The 20,915-nt window shown below is 39.1% G+C and overlaps 2 protein-coding genes across 2 annotated transcripts; one reads left to right on the forward strand and one right to left on the reverse strand.

Moving 5' to 3' along the window:
• Nucleotides 1–21: 21 nt before the first annotated feature.
• Nucleotides 22–11,202, reverse strand: ttc5 (tetratricopeptide repeat domain 5). Its single transcript, XM_084405973.1, has 13 exons — nucleotides 11,188–11,202; nucleotides 10,887–11,007; nucleotides 10,307–10,382; nucleotides 9,343–9,473; nucleotides 8,451–8,583; nucleotides 7,310–7,521; nucleotides 4,863–5,016; nucleotides 4,396–4,487; nucleotides 4,252–4,308; nucleotides 3,863–4,009; nucleotides 2,998–3,212; nucleotides 1,996–2,140; nucleotides 22–397 (listed from the first exon to the last, which is right to left on the reverse strand). The coding sequence occupies exons 4-13, from the start codon at nucleotides 9,412–9,414 to the stop codon at nucleotides 278–280; spliced, it is 1,347 nt and encodes a 448-aa protein (XP_084262099.1). The 5' UTR covers nucleotides 9,415–9,473; nucleotides 10,307–10,382; nucleotides 10,887–11,007; nucleotides 11,188–11,202; the 3' UTR covers nucleotides 22–277.
• man2b2 (mannosidase, alpha, class 2B, member 2) lies at nucleotides 9,779–20,369 on the forward strand. The gene is made up of 19 exons (XM_084405972.1): nucleotides 9,779–10,003; nucleotides 10,086–10,232; nucleotides 10,894–10,999; nucleotides 11,210–11,382; nucleotides 11,984–12,099; nucleotides 12,747–12,924; nucleotides 13,026–13,224; nucleotides 13,314–13,504; nucleotides 14,938–15,127; nucleotides 15,527–15,663; nucleotides 15,855–16,132; nucleotides 16,223–16,414; nucleotides 17,281–17,524; nucleotides 17,620–17,730; nucleotides 17,845–18,037; nucleotides 19,423–19,569; nucleotides 19,720–19,826; nucleotides 19,922–20,042; nucleotides 20,143–20,369. Exons 1-19 carry the CDS (start codon nucleotides 9,872–9,874, stop codon nucleotides 20,232–20,234), a joined length of 3,054 nt encoding a protein of 1,017 aa, XP_084262098.1. The 5' UTR covers nucleotides 9,779–9,871; the 3' UTR covers nucleotides 20,235–20,369.
• Nucleotides 20,370–20,915: the final 546 nt, after the last annotated feature.

Consider the following 20,915-nt stretch of genomic DNA (forward strand, 5'->3'; position numbering starts at 1 on the left):
CCAAACTGATGAGAGTAAGACTTAAGAGCACTACTGGGGTTTTTTTTATTGTTATTTTCACAACCCAAATATGAAACGGACCACAACACAATTTAAACAATGATGACCATCAACAGACAAGAGGAAGATTAAAAAGGGAAATGATTTGAAAAAAAAATATGTACAAAGAGTTTTCCTGTCCTCGCAAACAGGAACACAACACAATATATACAAATGGAAAAAAAACACTACCCTCATTGCTCTCAATGTTCTCACTGCATGTCCTGTCTCTGGGCTTTCATTCACTCTGTGGTTTGTAAGTAACAAAGGCTGCACTTTGGCTTTTCATCACCTGTTTTTTCCCATTGACTATGAGGAGCAAGGGAGAGTCCACACGTATACTTCGGAAGTCATATGACTGTATAGGGAGAAGCAAACAAGAAACATATTACAAAGACATCACCTATAATAATGCAAACACTGAGCACTTTGCCGTTATCACACCTATAGCTGCAAACTTGTTTAACCCTCTGGTGCTCAATTTTTACATTTTGGTATTTTAGAATTTTTTCTTGCTATGTGAACACTGCATACATATAATTTAGTACCATAAAATATCCTGAAAATAAAAAATATGAAACATTAAACATTATCAAACTAAAATATAGTACATTAATTTCATTGAAATAAACAGCCATGCGAGCAGAACCAGAGGGTTAAATTAAGCTTCATTTTGTAAATCTATACACTTCCGATTAAAAGTTTGGGGTTAGTAGGATTTTTTTTTTTTTTTTTTTGAAGACAAAAGTGACATTAAAGACATTTATGTTACAAAAGATTTCTATTTAAAAAAAAAAATAATAATGCTGCTGGACCTTCAATTCATTAAAGAATCCTAAAAAAAAAGTAGCCTGGGTTTCCCCATACTGCCTTGCTCGCAGCGCGATTCTATTCACGCTGCTATGGCAGTCTGGACACCATGGGACAATTTTTCCCCTGAAAAAGGGAACCAATCACAGAACGGGGAGGGAGCAGCAAGATGATGACGACACCGAAGCAGTTTGTTTATATCAGACTCGACGTTACCTTCTACCCTCATGTTTATCTTTCACAAACGGTAATATTCGCTAAACGCCATCGTGTACAAATAAATCTTTGACCCATCGTCTTTTTCCTCGTCGAATTTCTCTCACTCTACATACGTCATCTGGTATAATTGAAGCGATTGGCTATGAGCTACATACAGGCGCATTTGATAGACATTCATAGCGCCCAATAAACGGCTCTGGGCATTCGTAAACCACGCCTCAAATACGAGAAAATGCGCACGTAGTTCCCAGACCAAGTCTCAATGAGACTTGGTCTGACGTTAGCCAGGCTAAAAAAAAAGTACAACCGTTTCCACAAAACTATTAAGCAGCACAACGACTTTCAACATTGATAAAAATAAGAAATATTTCTTAAACACCAATAAGAGCAATAACTATAAAGATAACTATATTAGCGTTCACACCAACGTACGATATCGTTCTGTTTATTCTAAGCGTGTGCTGAAGTTTTGTCGTCTCACTTTAAATGCTTGAGCTCTTTAAAGCAGAATGGATTCTGATTGGCTGTCAAAGTTTTTAACAATCATCAGCTGGAAAAAAAAATCGTTCTGAAAGTGATTAATGAAAGGGAACAGAGAAATGATATTGCTGGATAGTTGTGGTGTGAACTCTGATTTACTTTTATATTTAGAACAGTATTTTGAACTGTCGTTACAGTCATCATCCTTGGTCTGAACAGGCCTATAGAATGATTTCTGAAGGACCATGTGACAGTGAAGACTGGAGTAATGATGCTGAAAATATTAAAATTAAAAAAGGAATGTAAAATTGTAATAATTTTAATGTATGTTAATGTATATTTGATTGTGTAAATGTGGTCATGGTGAGCATAAGAGATTTTACAGGCCCCAAACTTTGATCGGTAGTGTAAGCAAACATATAAAACTTTAAAGTTTGGTACACAAACCTTATCTTTATGTGTTACGCTGTGCCGTTTGACCTGTGGTTCAGGAATGACTACAGTGTCTCCTATTAAAACACCCCAGCTGTCTGCTGTATTGTACACCATGACTAGACAGCAGGTCTCATCACTGTCCACCATGCCAAATGTGCTGCAAAACAACAACAGGAATTTAAAAAGTAAAACACAATGCTAAAAGCAAACATTTAAAGGTGCAGTAAGTGATTTCTGAGAGAGAGGGAGCCAATCAGCGGTAGGAGGCGTGTCCACTCGTAATGGGGGAGGAGAGTGAGCCAATCAGCAGTAGGGGGCGTGTCCATTCATGATGGGGGAGGAGAGAGCCAATCAGCAGTAGGGGGCGTGTCCACTCATGATGGGGGAGGAGAGAGAGAGCCAATCAGCAGTAGGGGGTGTGTCCACTCATGATGGGGGAGGAGAGAGAGTGAGCAAGAGGGAGATTTGAAGAAAGACTGTAGAAAGAGAGATGGCTGAGAGACATTACAAAAGAGGAAAGCTCAGGAACCTGAGCGGGAAGACCTGAAAACAGACGTTTCGTTGTTTCTGCTCCATACGTGAGTAACATTGGTTTTGCTCTGTTTCACAGAATCAAGATATGCTGTTGTAATGTGAGCTCTAGTAACAGGACAGTTTTGAGTGTCATTGTTTGTCTGGAGCTGCTGCTGCTGGAAACTAACAACCAACTCTTGCTTGTATTTACTCCTGTGTACTGTATGTTCATTGTTTGTTCCTCCTTGTTATTCATTCGTCATCTTTGCATTATTTTGCTTAGCTTCAGGCATGATAAAGAGACATTCACTCTGTGGGCGGAGCAACGAAGAGAGAGAGGTGTGTTTATTCAGGTTTATTTCTATTATCAACAGTGTTTCTCAGAAATCACTTACTGCACCTTTAACTAGGCTATATCCAGTATCTGACTGCTAGTATTAGATGTATGCATACATATTGAGAAAAGTTTATTAAATATTCAGCCGAGGCATTTCAACTCACAAAGCCATACGGCCCTCTGACATCAGGCTGAAGACAACTTTTCCAAGTGCTGCCACCCCACCGTTGTGGCCGTGAGTGAGGGCGGATAAGATGCGGGGTTCAAGGCTTCCCACGCGGCCCGAGGGAGACCGGAACTGAGGGGAAGAGCACGGGCCCAAGGCGGAGGTGCTGAGGGACGAGAGCATGTTGCGAAGACGCCGCGCCTTTACTTTTCCCTGAAACACAGAGAGAGTGTGGTTATTGTGATTGCTTGTGGACATCTGGAATATTATTTAACTGTACTCCACTGCCATCTGATGGAAACAACACAAAACAACAACCAAACAACCTTTTTGATGAAACTACATAAAGATTCTACATAAGGGTGTGTGTGTATTGCATGGCAAAACTCTGCTCAGTGCCACTCAAAACACTACAACGGCTTTGGGGTGTTTCTGTAGCAGGTGTGTTTAATAAATGTTATTTTTTTTTAAGTACAATTTAATCATCATATGCTCAACATAAAGATAGAGTGTCAATTTAATGAACTTTTGTAAACCCAGCGATTTAATTCACAAAGCATCCAAACTGCAATAGTTAACATATGTGAAAACTGCAGTGCAAGTAACAGGGTTTACACACTAAATTCAACAGAAACTCCAGTACAATACACAGTTTTATGACAGACATCACTACCTGTACCTGACAGCTATTGGCTGTCACTTGCCATTTTTCACTTGGACGTTTGCAAGTGCAATACTTTCTCTGATCCGGCGTCAATCCCACAATAGCTCAGCAGCTCCCATAGGGATGAACTGAAAACAGCCGATCTGCGTCAGTGTAAATGCACCATAAATGTTACAATGTCACTGCCAATTTCTCTCACCTTGTTCTCTAATAACATTGTAATCTGGTCTAGGTATTTCAGCAGCTGTTTTTCCCTCTCCTGAGCATCTTCCCAGCCAGGGTCCAGGGCTGCAGCACGACTGTATCCATCCAGAGCTGAACTGAACATCTCCTCATACTGGAACAACTGGTGACAGAAAGGACATGTTGGTTTCTTTGGCTTGACTGGTACCCAAAAAATCAGCGTTTTGTCTGGTAACCAAACTATACTAACAGGCTTCCATCAGCTAAGAGGTTGAATGAAAAAGCCAGAGAAGAGCAGAAAGCAGGAGATGAAGTAAGGATAATAATAATCTCACTGTGACACATTTGCTGGTGCTCACCTGTGTTTGAGAAAGCATGTGTGAAAGCAACTGAAAGGATTGTTACCGTAGCTCTGTTGAAGTGGAGGTCAGGATTCATTGAGGATGCTTTGTCGATTTTCTCCTGTAAATATGGACAGATGATGATGATGTCAGTCAACCATATATATATATATATATGATTTAGGTGATCCATGAGAGAGATACTCACAGCCTGTGCATAGGCACTGAGGGCCTGTTGAGAGAGCTGTGGCTTCTGTCCACTGGTGAAAAACATGGAGATATATGCGTTCCCTAAAATATCTGTTATCCAAAGCAAAGCAAAACAAGAATCATTTATAAAAAAAAAAAAAATCTCATTACACCAACATTATAATCGGTGTGTATTCAGAAGAAATGCTGTTAGGAAACAATAGCTGCGTTCTGATCAACTGCTATTCACTACTCCCTACTTCATTTCACTAGAGAAAATGCGTTTATTCAACATGGACGACACTTGAGTTGTGCATATTAAAGAATTATACTATTATAAATTGATTTAATATAAATCACTATATGTTTGTGTAATATGCATGTATATTTAATACATTTATGTGAAGTCTACCACGTATGGCATTTACGGTCGCAAGGAAGGCACCTAATGTGTCCTTTTCTACATTATCAGAGTAATTCACTCACACCACGAAGTCCCATCGGTGACGTCGATTTGCACTGCCTGCCTGGCCAGCTCCACACTCTCCACAATGCGCTTGCTCTGCTCCTGTGCGTCGCCTTCCGGTGGCAGCTGGCGCAGCACCATAGACAAGCTTCTCAGAGACACTTTGTTTTTACTCTGAATGAACAAACCTAGCGTTAATGAGTGCGCTTCATGACAGTACCACATCAAAAGAGGCAGATATCATAAAAGTCATCGGGCCTGGTTTCACAGACAGGGCTTAGATTAAGCCAGGATTAGGTCTTAGTTCGATTAGGACATTTAAGTAGCTTTTATAAACGTGCCTTGAATAAAACATTACTGGTGTGCATTTTGAGACTTGACATATTTTAAGATACGTCTTAGGAAGGGACTTGATTTTGTCTATAGGGAATTGATCGGATGGTTGTGGTTTGCTATTGGTCGATCTCACGCGAGTCATTTGAGTGCACTCGAGCCAGTAAACATGCCATCACAGATGCAAGAGGGAGGAGAAGATATTTTGATTAAAGATTACGAGGGCACATGAATTTGAAAATAAAACTAATAATAATGAATTGGAGTATTCTAAATGAGCAACCTCATTCCTGAGGTTAGTCATTTGCATAAAATACGACTAAACCATCTCCATATAAGGTCTCCCAAACAACCTTTCTTTTACACCCTTTCGTCACTCTCGGCAAACAAAACAAAGACGCCTGAGAGCAAGGCCAAGTGTGCCATCCTCAAAACCAGTTTAAACACAATACACATCTTTTGTACTTTCATTAGCCATCTGTATGTACATATGCAGATCTACGCTGTTGTATCCACTTTATTTTGCAACGCAGAAGTAAGCTATTTTATGTGAACGTGCAAGACTTAAAGGAACACTCCACCGTTTTTTGAAATAGGGCTTATTCACTTTCTTTCCTACATTTAGATAGGTGGGCAAATGCATTTTTGTCTCAGTGCATGCATTGTTTTAGTTTGACAGGGTCGGCGCTAGCTTAGCTTAGCATAATGAATGGAATCCTTTGTTGCCAGCTAGCATGTCCTGAGTAAAAGTGATATAAAAACCTAAAAAAAAAAACTAATTACTTCTTGTGGCCTGCGTATTCACAACAAGTACAAATAGCGCTGCAGATTAACACTAGGCGATTTCCTAGGCAGATATTGACTTATATATTAAGGACTATATTAGGGGGAAGCACAGGCGAAGCACTGCTACTTGGGCGTGATATCTCTGCGCCCAAGTAGCAGTGCTTCGCCTGTGCTTCCCCCTAATATAGTCCCAAGTCAATATCTGCATAGGAAATCACCTAGTGTTAATCTGCATCGCTATTTGTACTTGTTGTGAATACGCAGGCCACAAGAAGTAATTAGGTGTTTTTTTATTATTTTTTATATCACTTTTACTCAGGACATGCTAGCTGGCAACAAAGGATTCCATTCATTAAGCTAAGCTAAACTAGCGCTGACCCTGTCAAACTAAAACAATGCATGCACTGAGACAAAAATGCATTTGCCCACCTTTCTAAATGTAGGAAAGAAGGTGAATAAGCCCTATTTCAAAAAACGGTGGAGTGTTCCTTTAAGATTCATTAGCCGTTATAGGTAAATAGCTAGAAGTACAAACAGCGGCAGCTCAAGATATAATGCAGCTATTCTTCCTCTTTCACTGTATATATAATATTTTTTAGATTTAAGAAGAAATATTTCTGTATAAAATTTCATCCAGGCCATCCAGAGTATGTAAAAGGCCATCCAGAGTACGTGATGTATGCATACAGGTGGTTTCAGCTGTTCCTACATTTTTAAATTTAGAATACATTTTAGTATAAACGTTTTTAGTGAATCGTGATTTGTTGGGCGAAAACATTAAATAATGAATTAATGTCCATTAATGCTATAATTCTAATTTATTATAAAAACCCTATTTAAGTAAACTTCACATGAGTTTATAGAAGTGGCTGTTTATAATAAACGTGCATAAAATCTAGTCAAGTATCTTACTCATACCTGACACAGATATTAAAATAGGCAATCTTAGCAATTTCCACAATTTGGCTCTATTTATTAATATTTGTATAATGTTTTCACTGGATACCATCCATTTTGAAATTAAATGAAAGCATGCGAAAGATTGTTGTGCAAACGGTAGGCCAAAAAACACATGAGGAGAAGCGTTAGTATAATACGACATACAGACATTCACATTTGGACGGGATTAGATTTCTCAGAGGACCGTTGAGTTTGCTGAAAAACAGTCGGTGATTCTCCCTGGAATTTTTACTGAAAAACACAGACTTGGCAGATTCGGACAGGATTAAAACCACAAAGTACGCCTGCGAAAAACAAATTTCTCTAATGTCCTCCAGGGAAACTAATCCCTTCCGAATAGGGCTTATATGAAAGAGACCCATTGTTTTTTTGCTATAATAAGACTCACCTTCTGTAGTGCACCTGTGAAGCAGGTCTTGGCCGCCGTCAGGTCTCCTTTTTTCCAGTATTGCTCTCCCAGTGTGTTCCAGCCCTCAACCAAACCCGGCTCCAGTTTAACAGCCCGGGACAGACACTCCTCTGCAGACTGACTGAATCCCGGACCGACATTCAGACACCGACCCCGTAGCAGCAGGAACTGGGCGCTGTGTTTGTACAAATCTGTTGAAAGAGAGGGCAGGGCATATATACTAATAATACATTATATACATTTTACTTACCCAAGTGACTAGATAGTCAATAATGAGGGATTTTGCTATATTTAGCATTCTTTTTATTAAAGGGATAGTTCAGCCAAAAATGAAAATTCTGTCATTAATTATTCACCCTCGTGTTGTTCCAAACCCGTAAGACATTCATTCATCTTCGGAACACAAATTAAGATCTTTTTGATGAAATCTGATTGACATTGACAGCTACGCAACTACCACTTTGACGCTTCAAAAAAAGTTCATAAAGAGATCGTAAAACTAATCCATATGAGTTGAGCCGTTTAGTCCAAATTTTCTGAAGAGTCTCGATCACTTTACGTGATGAACAGATTTAATTGAGGCTTTTATTCACATTTAAACATTGGTCAGTGAAGGTAAACAGAAGCTCAACCGAACTTGACGCGCGAGAACAAACCTCTTGTTGAAGCTCAAAAGTGATGAGTAACACGAGAATGAACCTCATTGGTTCTCGCATGTCGAGCGAACATGCTTGAGCTTCTGATGTGTGAGTGGATGAAAGTTTATATGTGAATAAAAGCCTAAATCAAATCAGTTCATCATATAAAGCGATCGAGTCTCTTCAGAAATTTTTGGACTAAACCGCTCTATTTATATGGATTCGTTTTACGATCTCTTTATGAACTTTTTAAAGCATCAAAGTGGTACTTGTGTTGTGTAGCTGTCAATGGAGGGACAGAAAGCTCTCAGATTACATCAAAAAGATTTTGTGTTTTGAAGATGAACGAAAGTCTTACGGGTTTGGAACAACATGAGGGTGAGTAATTACTGACAAAATTTTCATTTCTGGGTGAACTGTCAGAATATATTTTAATAAACATTTACAAAACAAATTGTAGAAAACAAAGAAGTAATGCCCACCTTCCTTTTCCTGCAGCCTCTCAAGTGTCTTTGCCATCTCTTCAGCAACATCATTCTGTTTCCTACCAGCATCTTCAACACTGTGTGACTCAAAGTAACGGTCCCTAAAGGAGTACAGATCATCCACCAGCTCCTGCGAGACAGAGAAAGTGCTATTATTAAACAACTGCACATTTGAAATTCCTCAAGAATCATTTCACACATTAAAGATAGAAATAGTTGAGCCAAAAATAAATCCTGTCATCATTTAGTCTCCCTGTGAAAGACAAAAGCAGATATTTGACAGAATAACAGCCTCAGTCACCGCTCACTTTCATTGCATCCATTTTCAATGTTTCAATGTTAAATGAAAGCAATTTGAGAGCGAGTTTGTCAGAAAATCTCCTTTTGCATTCACAGAAAAAAGAATGTTAAAGAGATTCTACTTAATTGCTGCGTTACACACATTACTACAGCTTCTATCAAATATTAACTGCAGAACTTTGACATAACAGTATTTGCCGTAAAAAAGGTGATCATAATTAAAGAGAGATGTAATAAATAAAATGACAAAACATTCTTTCATTGATTAAAAGGAGCTCAAATGAGTTTATTGTGGTTTTAGAGTATTACTACAACAAAGTGTTTTCTTGCAGAGAGAGGTGAATAATGGGTAAAACAAGCATTACACGACACTACACAGAGTTTAATAAAAAAAGATTCAGAGATGCTGCTTGTTTTGTAACCTGCTCGTTCTCTGATGTTGCAATGCAGTGTATCAGTTGTTATAGTGACAGGCGGTGCATCAGCCATGTGTACATTATACATCGCCGACATCATCATCTGAATGCGGTGAAGCCTATTTATTTGAGCTCATTAAAAGAGAGAAGGAAATGAAATGGTCAGTTCAAACCTTTAACGCTTGCAAATCATCTTTGTCTGTTGTTTTCTCCCCATCATTGTCAACATCGGCCATCTTTAGCATACAAAGCAGGACCCGAGCAAGGGAGACGACAAACACAGACGAGCGGATATGAGCGCCTCCTAGTGGCCAGGAGACGGAAGTTTATTCAGAGCTTGACCAAGACAAATACAATAGATAGTTACAAATATTTTTATCAATTTTGTCGCGTTCTTCGTTCACTAAAGTATTTTGGGTTTGTATGGCATACTTTATAAATAGGAAAATAATGCTTTGAGGTTGGATGTTTTTTTTTTACAAACAAACGAGCAATAAATAAATACATTTACATATATTTACATAACTACAAATAACTAAATAAATAAAATTAATTAATACATTTTAGTGGAAATGGTGAAGCTCCAATCCGAGCACAGCGAATGAAATAGGAAGTAAAAGTGCGCATGCGCACGTGCTCAAATGCAGTCATAAGACTCTCTGAAAACACAGGTTATGATGTTCCGATAATCTTGTAGCGGCGATGATGATGTTTTTCTCTTTATTTCTCGGTTTACTGCTCATGACAGTCTCTGAAAACGATGCGGTTGAGAAGATTCAAGCTTTCGTCGTTCCTCACAGTCATATGGATGTTGGCTGGGTGTACACGGTCCAGGTAAAACGCAGATTTCGATTTTAAATGACTTGTGTGTTTCCGAAAGTGGAGCTGTCAGTGTTGTCAAACTTTTCTGTCGTAGGAGAGCATGCATGCGTATGCCAGCAATGTGTACAGCAGTGTAGTGGAAGAGCTGTCAAGAGTCAAAAGCCGCAAATTCATCGCAGTTGAACAGGAGTTTTTCCGACTCTGGTGGGTGAATGTGGCATCAGACTGGCACAAGAAACAGGTAAGGACTGATTGATGTCTTATTGGGTGTTTTAGTTTTTATTATTATTACATAATGTGGGTAAATCAGTTTACCTTAAAACTCAAGGAAGAAGTTTTCAAACTTGGGGCCACAAGGGAGCAATAGGGGTGTCCGTGGAAAAGAGACAAGCTTTGGAAAAAAATGTAAGAATATATAAATAGTAGAAATAAAATTAAAATAACTAAATGAATTGAGTAAAATAAATAAAAAACTATTTAAATAATAGTTCAGGGGCCGTTTACAAGAGACTGTTTTCAACTAAAAACAGACAACTTAATTTACATGTGTTTTGGCTGTTCATTTACACCACAATGGCGTTTTGGGGACCTAAAAATGCAAACCTTTGAAAATGGGTTTTAAAGTGCACGTTTTTGAAAACGATACAGTTATTGCCTTTGTGTAAACTATTTTAAAAAAAAGCGAATTTGTGAAAACGGTGATGTTATGCACATGCGCATTATGTGTACAGCAGTCTATAGGCGCATTGTTTTTCTTTACAAAGTGACATCGCCGACTACTGGCCTGACATGATACAGCATTTTTAGTCGTTTTCACAAGATCCGTGTGAATGGGGATCATTTTGACAACATCTAAAAGACTGAAAACCCCTGGTTTAAGGTGACTTGTTTTTACCTGTCAGGTGAGACAGCTGCTGCACGAGGGTCGTCTGGAGTTCATAATTGGTGGTCAGGTGATGCATGATGAAGCAGTGACAGATGTAGATGATGCCATTCTTCAACTCACAGGTGTGTGACTGTGAACCCATCACTTACAAATGAAACTGTAGAGCATGTGATTTTGCCATGGTAAAGTGATGCTGACAGATGGCCTTACCATTAAATGATTACCATATTTATGTAACATCATGGCATTTACATAGTACTATGGTATTAGTGTTGCTAAATGTGTTGCATATAGTTATAGCTCTTCTTACCCCATCTCTGTCTGGCTTGTAGAGGGTCATGGTTTCTTGTATGAGACTTTTGGCGTTCGGCCACGTTTTGCGTGGCATGTCGATCCGTTTGGTGCGTCGGCCACCACCCCCATCCTCTTTGCCCTTGCGGGGTTTGACGCTCACCTCATCTCTCGCATTGACTACGACCTTAAAGATGACATGCAGAAAAAAAAGGTTGTACTTTTGCGTCAGTGGTTTGTTCTTTATTTATTGTGGGAAATATGTTTTATACACCAATGAGCCAAAACATTATGACCACCTTCTTAATATGCTGATGGTCCACCGCTTGCTGCCAAAACAGCGCTGACCCACCGAGGCATGGAGTCTACGAAACCCATGTGGCACATGTCTAATTTATGTCCACGTGAATGGCCGGACCCAGGGTTTCCCAGATCATCACACTCCCTCCACCGGCTTGTCGTCGTCCCACAGTGATCATGGTGCCGTTTCACGATCAAGCCTTGCCGTTTCAGAGATACCCTTGACGTATCAATTTTGGCCCTTGTCAGAGTCGCTCAGATCTTTATTCCTGCCCATTTCTCCTGCATCCAACACGTTGATTATGAGAACTGATTGTTTGCTTTCCATCTAATCTACCCAGACCGTAATATGTGGCCTTGTTAAGAGATGATCAACAATATGCGCTTCACCTGTGACTGCTTATAATGTTTTGGCTTATCACTGTACATGAGTGCAGCGCTGCATATTTAGTTTTCAGAGTGCCTTAAATGATGATACATTGGTACATCTGATAATAATGCAACTGTATTTGTAGAACTTGCAGTTTGTGTGGAGAGGTTCTCCCTCCTTAAAGGAAAAACAAGAGATATTCACACACACCATGGACCAGTTCAGCTACTGCACGCCGTCATACCTCCCCTTCTCTAACAGGTAACGTCCAGTAACATTTTTAATTTTAATTTTGTAACACCTCTTTTGTGTTTTCTCTCCTTGTTTTTTGCCGTTTGGGGTGATTAACATTTTTTTTTAAAGAAATGTAACAAGGATGCATTAAATAGTGACCATAAAGACATTTATAATGTTACAAAAGATTTATATTTTAAAAGAAATGCTGTTCTTACTATTCATTAAATAATCCTGAAAGAAATGTGTCACGGTTTCCACAAAAATATTAAGCAGCACAACTGTTTTCAACATTGGTAATAATAATAAATATTTCTTGAGCAGCAAATCAGCATATTAAATGATTTCTGAAGGATCATGTGATGCTGAAGACTGGAGTAATGATGCTGAAAATTCAGCTTTGCATCACAGGAATAAATTCATTTTAAAACTCAAATAGAAAACCGTAATTTTAAATTGTAATAATATTTCACAATATTACTGTATATATATATATTTTTTTTTACTGATTTACAGCCTTGGTGAGCATAAGAGACTTCTTTCAAAAACATTATAAAAACCTTACCAACCCCAAAATTTTGCATGATAGTATATAAAAGTGTTAAACAAAAAGCATAAAAAAAAAAAAAAACAAGTTTGAGGATGCTTTAAAAATTGATGGTGGTTGATTCCAGGTCTGGGTTTTACTGGAATGGTGTTGCCTTGTTTCCGAACCCTCCTAAGGATGGCATATACCCTAACATGAGTCTGCCAGTGACCAAGGAAACTGTAGAGCTGTATGCACAGACCATGGTGGACAACATCAGAATGAGGGCCCAGTGGTTCAGAACCAGCCATGTTCTCTGGCCTTGGGTCAGTTTAGCTCCATCATCCTGCAGGCTAACTTGCACATTGTTTCTTTTATATATTCACTCATTAGGATTAAAATTTAATGGGATATGTTGTATTTACAGGGTTGTGACAAGCAGTTCTACAATGCATCAGTGCAATTCACGAACATGGATTTTTTAATGAACTACATTAATGCACACAGTGACAAGTATGGAGTTGCAGTTCAGTACGCCACGCTAAAGGACTATTTTCAGACGGTGCACCAAACAAATCTTTCCTGGGATGTGAGGGAAAACCAAGACTTCCTCCCTTACTCAACAGGTTTTCTCAACAGCTACTTCTATAATTGTGATTACTGCATTTCTGAATGACAAAATGGTCCTGAATGGTCTTTTATCCTGGTTTCCTAGAACCGTTTCAGGCCTGGACTGGGTTCTATGGTTCCAGAAATATTCTGAAAGGAGTAGCCAGACGAGCGAGCGCCCTCCTGTATGCAGCAGAGTCTCTCTTCACTAGATACCGCATCAGATACCCAGAAGGCCCGGTTCAGAGAGAGTGGGCTCTAGACAAACTCAAGGCCCTGCGATGGGCTGTCTCTGAGGTGCCTGGTTTTTAACTTATCTTGGTGTGCCACAATCATTTCCATGTGGTCAACTTTAGGTAGAGTGGCATTCGCAAATTACTATTAATAAGTTGTATTTCATTGAAGGTGTCGTAAGCGATTTCTGAGGAACACTGTTGATATATGAAATCAGCCCAAACAAACACACCCCTCCCTTCATTGCTCTGAAATTCATGAACACTCAATGCGAGAGTGAATGTCTCTTTATCATACACTGTACACCCAAATAAGTTGAAAAAAAAAAAAAAATGTTGGGGTAGGGTGCTCGGTTTGTTTTGGTGATTTCAAATATCAACATTGGCCAAAAGTGTTTTTCACAAACTACTGATCCCACCTTTAATTTAAGTTTACCCTACTCAAACCAATTAATTATTTTGAGCATTAGGATTTAGTGTGGCTGAAGTGAAGCAAAATAATGCTTGGCAAAAAATAAAGTAAAGTTGATGAATGAACGACAAGGAAGAACAAAAACAGTACACAAGAGTAAATACAAGCAAGAGTTGTTAGTTCCCACCAGCTCCAGACAAACAATGACACTGACAACAACAGCATATCTTAGTTCTGTTAAAAAGAGCAAAACCAATGTTACTCACGTATGAAGCAAAAACAACGTAACCTAGCATCTGTTTTCAGGTCTTCCCGCTTCGGTCTCTCCAGCACTGGAAAGCTTTTCTAATATTAACGTGGGTTCTAAACCTCTTGCCTGATCATAACCCCTTTTCCCCAGCTTTTCTCTTTTGTAATGTCTCTCAGCCATCTCTCTTTCTACAGTCGTTCTTCAAATCTCCCCTTTGCTCACTCTCCTCTCCCATCATGAATGGACACACCCCCTACTGCTGATTGGCTCACTCTTTCCTCCCCCATCATGAGTGGACATGCCCCCTACTGCTGATTGGCTCACTCTCCTCCCCCAACATGAGTGGACACGCCCCCTACTGCTGATTGGTTCACTCTCTCCTCCCCCAACATGAGTGGACACACCCACTACTGCTGATTGGCTCACACTCTCTCCACCCCATCATGAGTGGACACACCCCCTACTGCTGATTGGCTCACGCTCTCTCCTCCCCCATAATGAGTGGACATGCCCCCTTCTGCTGATTGGCTCACTCTCCTCCCCCAACATGAGTGGACACGCCCCCTACTGCTGATTGGTTCACTCTCTCCTTCTCCATCACGAGTGGGCACGCCCCCTTCTGCTGATTGGCTACAAGTGTGTTGTGCTGCTTGGTCCGATCCACTTTTAACAGCGCTTCTCAGAAATCGCTTACTGCACCTTTAATATTTACCTAGTACTAAATTCCTGTCTCTCATGAAGTAGGCCCAAATCAAACATTATCCCTCTAAGATATTAATGGTTTGCATATGACAAGACATGATTTGACTAGCCATTATCTGGTCTGACATGCCAGGTTCAGCATCATGATGGCATCACAGGGACAGAATCCCCCAAAGTGGCTGATATGTATATGGAGCATCTCATGCAAGGCATGATGGGAGCTGAGGAACTCTTGGCAGCCATTTTCTTGCTTCCACAGACCATCAAACTTTCCAATGACATCCACCACCCACCCCAAACCAGACCCACCACAGAGAAGACTGGTATATTTCTGTATTTAGATTTGACAAATATAATATAACCACAAGAAATGAGTAAACACTATAAAGAACTGTACTCGCTATATCTGTTCATACAGTAAGCGCACAGTGCGGTTTTGTTGTCTGTATAATATTTAATATTTTATTTTGTCCTAATATTCCTCTTTACTGATACAGTAGATACACAATATGTGACTGTAGCTTTTTGCCTCTTTTGGTTCATTATTTCTGTCATTTGATACCTGTTCACAATCAATTGATATGACAGACTCATAAATGTTGTGCATTTTAATTATATTATCGTAGTCTATTTGCCAGCACTAGTATCAATATTAATAGTCATCAATATTAAAATATTGGTTGACCATGGGTCTAATAGAGTTTTTTTCTTTGTGGTTTCAGACTCAGAAAATGTTCTTGAACAGCATATCATCGTGTACAACCCTCTAGCCTGGAACATTTCAACATATATTAATATTTCTGTGCCATTTGCAATGGCAGTTGTGCTCGACGATTATGGAAAGGCAGCACCGGCTCAGGTACCAAAACATAATCTGTGCATATTCCGTTCTCAATGTGTATACACTGATCATTTAGTTCAGTATTTTCAGAGTTTTTCTTTTTAATATTCAGATTTCATATTCTTTCTCTTCATCCCAATCATTGCTTCTATCATGACATGTAGTCATCTGTTGTTTCAACTGATAACAAACTCCATAATTCACTGCAGATCCAGCAATCGATGGAGTCTTCCACTGACTACGATCTGTTCTTCGTTGTTGAGCTGGGTGGACTGCAGTACAGAAAGTACATTGTGCAGTTCCCACAATCCCACTGTGACGCTGGGTCTGCGTGTGGGGCGACTCATGTGGCCAGAGTAGTGAAATTTAAGAAGAAGAATGTGAGCCAGTGGAAGAAGACAGGAAGGAAGTTGTTACCAGTGCTGAATGAGTGCTACAAACTGATGTTTGACCAAGAGACAAACCTTCTGCACAGCATCACAGACCGGCAAGTGTGTTTCATGTGTCTAAATCACCACAGTTTTGTTCAATGGAACATTTATAAATGTCATTTCGGACCTTGCCTATCCAATTACAGGTGCAAAAAGATGAGAGTTCGAGTACAGCAGGACTTCTGGGAGTATGAGGCCAACGGGGACATGCACTCTGGGCCGATCTCAGACAACTACATCTTCACTGCCAACGGCTCTGCTGTTCCTGCATACAAATCTGTGGCCATGGAGATTGTGCCGGGGAAGATAGTTTCAGAGATACGTCAGTATTTCTACAGGTGAAAGAAAAGATGTTCTTTGAGATACATAATCTATTATGTCTGTCTGTTTTTAAGGCTGTTGTTCTCCTTGAAATACAAGTAAACAATGTTTTCCTTTATTTAAAGTAGCGATGTGACATTCAATTTCTAGTCGATACAGTTAGCTAATAAGTATTTTCATGTTGAGGCTGATAACCGAGAAATGGTCGATATTTAAATTCTATACTATTTCGTCTAAATAAGTTAAAAGTAAAACACTAAAAACTACAAGTAGTTGTTTTAAATGCTACAAAGCGAATTTAGGCATATAAAAAAAAATAACAAAAAAAATATATATTTGTTTTTCTTAAGAATGTATTTTACAGTGTTTTAAAGACTAAGGTAAGGTAATCTAAATGTAAAATTATAGGAAATAATCTTGCACAATTAAAAATCCAAAATAGATAATAAATAAATCCAAGAGATGCCAATAAATAGAAAAATCAATAACTTGTGTTATAACAAAATGTCATAACTCAAAATGACAGGATATTTTCTGGTGATGTATTGCAGACTTAGCCAATCATTCTTTTTTGATAATCCATTACACTCGGATGTACGTCATCCATGCATTTGTCCTGTTGTCGATAGACTCAAGTGTGGAGTATTTCAGAAACTGAACTGAATCTGTAAGCTGTATTTGGCGTAGACAGCGTCAGTGATTATAATGGGCTCTACTTGCTTTTGACATGGCGTTACGCTCACATCCAGTGAAAGCAAATGTCCGGCGTTAAGCGACTGACACCAGTGGGCGGGGCTTATGGTGCGATGGTGCATATGTTCATAACTCTCTTAAAAATCTAGTAGTAGTTCTCAAAGCTAAAGTGTGTCTGTTCTCTCTGCAGGGAGGAGGAAGACCAGAACCACACTTACTCGGTGGTCACCAGAGTGCCGGTAGGGTTTCAGGGTCGGCTGGCGTGCTTCAGACTGGAGCAGAGCTATAAAGTGGGACCCCTAGAGGTGAACCGAGAGACTGTGTTCAGAACCCGCACGAGTCTGCAGAACAACAGAACACTGTTTACTGACAACAACGGCTACCAGATGATGAAAAGGACATTCAAGAGCTTCGTCAACAACACAGTCTCCCGTGTAAGGATGCTTGACCGTTAAGATTCATAAATTATACTGCACTTTCGATGCACATCTTTTTTACACGTACATCTGTCGTGTGTTTACGTGCACAGAACTACTACCCAATGGTACGAGCGGCTTACATAGAAGATGATTCCAGCAGACTTGTGTTCCTCAGTGAAAGAGCTCATGGAGTGGCCAGTCTGAGTCAGGGTCAACTAGAAGTGAGGGCTTCGCACATTACTTGGCACTGTAGTGTCAGTCTCTTAGGCTTTTCCCAGCAATTTACTATCTAAAAGTACCATTTGTATTCTGTGCATTCTTTGTCTTTGTATAAGGTGATGCTTCATAGACGGCTTTGGAACAACCAGGAGTGGAATCTGGGTTATAACCTGACTCTCAATGACTCTTCTGTGGTGCGGCCCGTTCTTTGGATGATGCTGGGATCCCCTGCTGCAATATCATCCATCTACCAACAGGAGGCACTAGAGCTGCAGCACAGACCAGTGGTTATGCCTATTGACCAACCGCGTGAGTTTGCAGACATGCAGGCATTTCTAGACTAGGTTTTTAATCTCAGCCCCTGTATCTGTAAAAAATAAATAAAAATTCCCTCAAAGTTTGAGTTATAATCCTTGCAAGAGCACAATTATAATCAGAACAAGGCCATGAAAGCAGACTAGTGAGTAGATGAGTTTACCTGTTCGGCTGATGACGTTTAATGTCCCCAACAACCTCTGTGGTCCCATTTAGCCAATGGTTAGCATTAGCTTGTGTCATATAAATGACATTTATATGGTAGAATAAAACGTGAAACTATCTTGAGCTTGTGTTCACCACAGACCTTATTTCAAGCATTTAGCCAAGACTTCAGGACAATGGAACAGGAAGAGCAAAAATGCAAACTCATTTCCAGGTTTTGGCCTACAAAAATATGTAATCCCTGCACCACTCTATAGTGTGCCCTCCACTTTCCTTTCATCCAAACACTGTCCAGTCCAGTGAAATCACAAAATGACATGCATTCAAATACTCACTATTACTAATGTACAAATACTAACAAACTATGGAATAAAAATAGAAAAGGTAATTGTGACTTTTTACCTCACAATTGACCATATGCACGAAACGCTCTTTAAGAACTTGCAAGATCTAAACTTGCAACTTGAACCGCTTTAATAGTGTAATACTTAGTTTATAATCAGAATATAGTCACTTAAATAGTCAGGCCTAGCATTCATTTATTACTTTTTCTCGTAATTGCGAGTTCATAATCTTGCAATTCAGACTATGTAACTCACAACTCTAAACCATAAAACTAAACCATAAAAACTTTACCTGAAATAAAATAAACTTGAACTGAAATAAAATGTAAAAAAATTAAAAACAAACTTTTTTATTATTATTTCAGCTAGTTGCCAAGCCAAAATTTCTTGTTTACATTTAGTTTTACTCTATGTACTAAAAAACTTTTAAAAAACTATCATCTCAACTCTCAACTCTCAATCATACTACAATAACACTGCTCTCTACATCGTTTTTATCATGTGCACAGACTCTGCAACTCGATTTGTCTTTTTCCATCCTGGGCACTGAATATTATATTTTAGCATCATCATCCACATGTCAGATGTATAGAATTGTACTTAATGCACCTACTGTTTTTTATTTATTTTTAACAATGGCTGTACATTTTGCTACACCGTACATTTTAGTGTTTTACCTTCATGCAGTAATTAATATTTAATTCGATTTTTGTGTGAATTTTTTTTCTTTATTATTTTTTCTCTAAAATCATAAATTAAAAAAAAAACTTAACCTAAATAACAAAACATTTTCCATATCATTTTTGTGTGTTTCGTACATTTTGGTAAACAAACAGAGACAAAGGAGTGTAAAATGTTCCCCTTGCACAGAAAAGCCACTGAATCGGAGAGAGAGATGTAGCGGTCCGTCCGTTCAGCCGGTTGTTCTGCCCCAGAACCTCCACATGCAGACCCTCAGCGTCCCTGGCTGGAACTACAGTCCTGATCACACCCAGCACCTCCACAACCTCAGCGCAGGTGATATACAGTAGAGTACAGTAGTACACAATACACAGTTTAACTGCCAGCGTGTATCATAACAGTTATCTGAGTGTTTCTGCGCCGTGTGGAGGGATTTTCTACTTCAAACCAGAAGCTATATTCAAAGTGTATATGTTGTTTTTCTAGGTGGAGAGGGAAAGATAGACTTTGACCGGATTCTTTTGAGGATCACACACCTGTATGAAGTAGGAGAAGACCCAGTCCTGTCACAACCCATCACTATTAACCTGAAGGTACATGAAATCTATACATTTTTGGCATTTACATTGGAGGATTAATGTTTTACTTCTCAAGCAGTGCCATTAACAGTAAATTAATTTGGTAATAGGACGTTATGCGGGGCATAGGGGAGGTAACTGATGTGCAGGAGCGTTCACTTACTGGAACATGGGATATATCAGACCTCCAGAGGTGGAGCTGGAAAACCAATGAAAGAGTACGAAAAGATGGTGAGTTTTCACCCTTGATGGATACCTACAGTGCTTGAATCAGATTGAATAGATGTCAGTACTAATTGTCATTGTTATATTTTTTCCCCTCTTTTTACAGAGGAAACCGATTTTTTCAGTGGCGTAACCCAGGACCTCAACGTGACCATTCACCCGAAGGAGATCAGAACCTTTTTCATTCACTTTAAATAGACTGATTTGCAGAAGCCGACGATTATCTTCTGTGAAGATTGTTTATTAAGATTATTTCTAAAGTGTCAGTAATGATTTTAAGAGGTGCACAATATGAATAATTGAAACTTCTTTGTTTTTTCTTGGGATAAATATGATAAGATAGTGTAAAGCATCATGCACAGTGGATTTTTGCCAACTGTTTGTCCTCTGCTTATTTAAAAAGAACAAATACAGTCTCTACTTCAGGTCAGTGGGTAAATGTAAACTTTCTCAGTTCAAGTTCAGTGCAAAAACTTCATCATCATTAGCTATGTTTCCATCCAAAGTTGTGATTTTAACTCGTGCTTAAAATTGAAAAATCTAATAAACGTGAATAAAGTGTTTGCGTTTCCATCCCATGTGTTCAAGAGGACAAAATCGTCACTTCCTTGGAAATTGATGCAAAATATCTGTAATAAAAATGGAAGTTGCTGCAATTGGGGAAGAAACTGTGGCTCTTTTTTCTTACATCATAAATGACTTGAGTCTCAGAGCGCACGGATGAAACACAATAAACACTGTCATGTTCATCTTGTGTTCGGATGCTGGTGTTTGTGAACAATCATGTGAGACGCTTCAGGGAGGGAATTAAACCAAATCATTCTGATGACAGACTTTGGCTCAGGTGTTTCAGAATGATCAAACCAACATTTGAGATGC

Source organism: Rutilus rutilus (genome assembly GCF_951802725.1).
Source record: "Rutilus rutilus genome assembly, chromosome: 3".
Lineage (NCBI taxonomy): Eukaryota > Metazoa > Chordata > Actinopteri > Cypriniformes > Leuciscidae > Rutilus > Rutilus rutilus.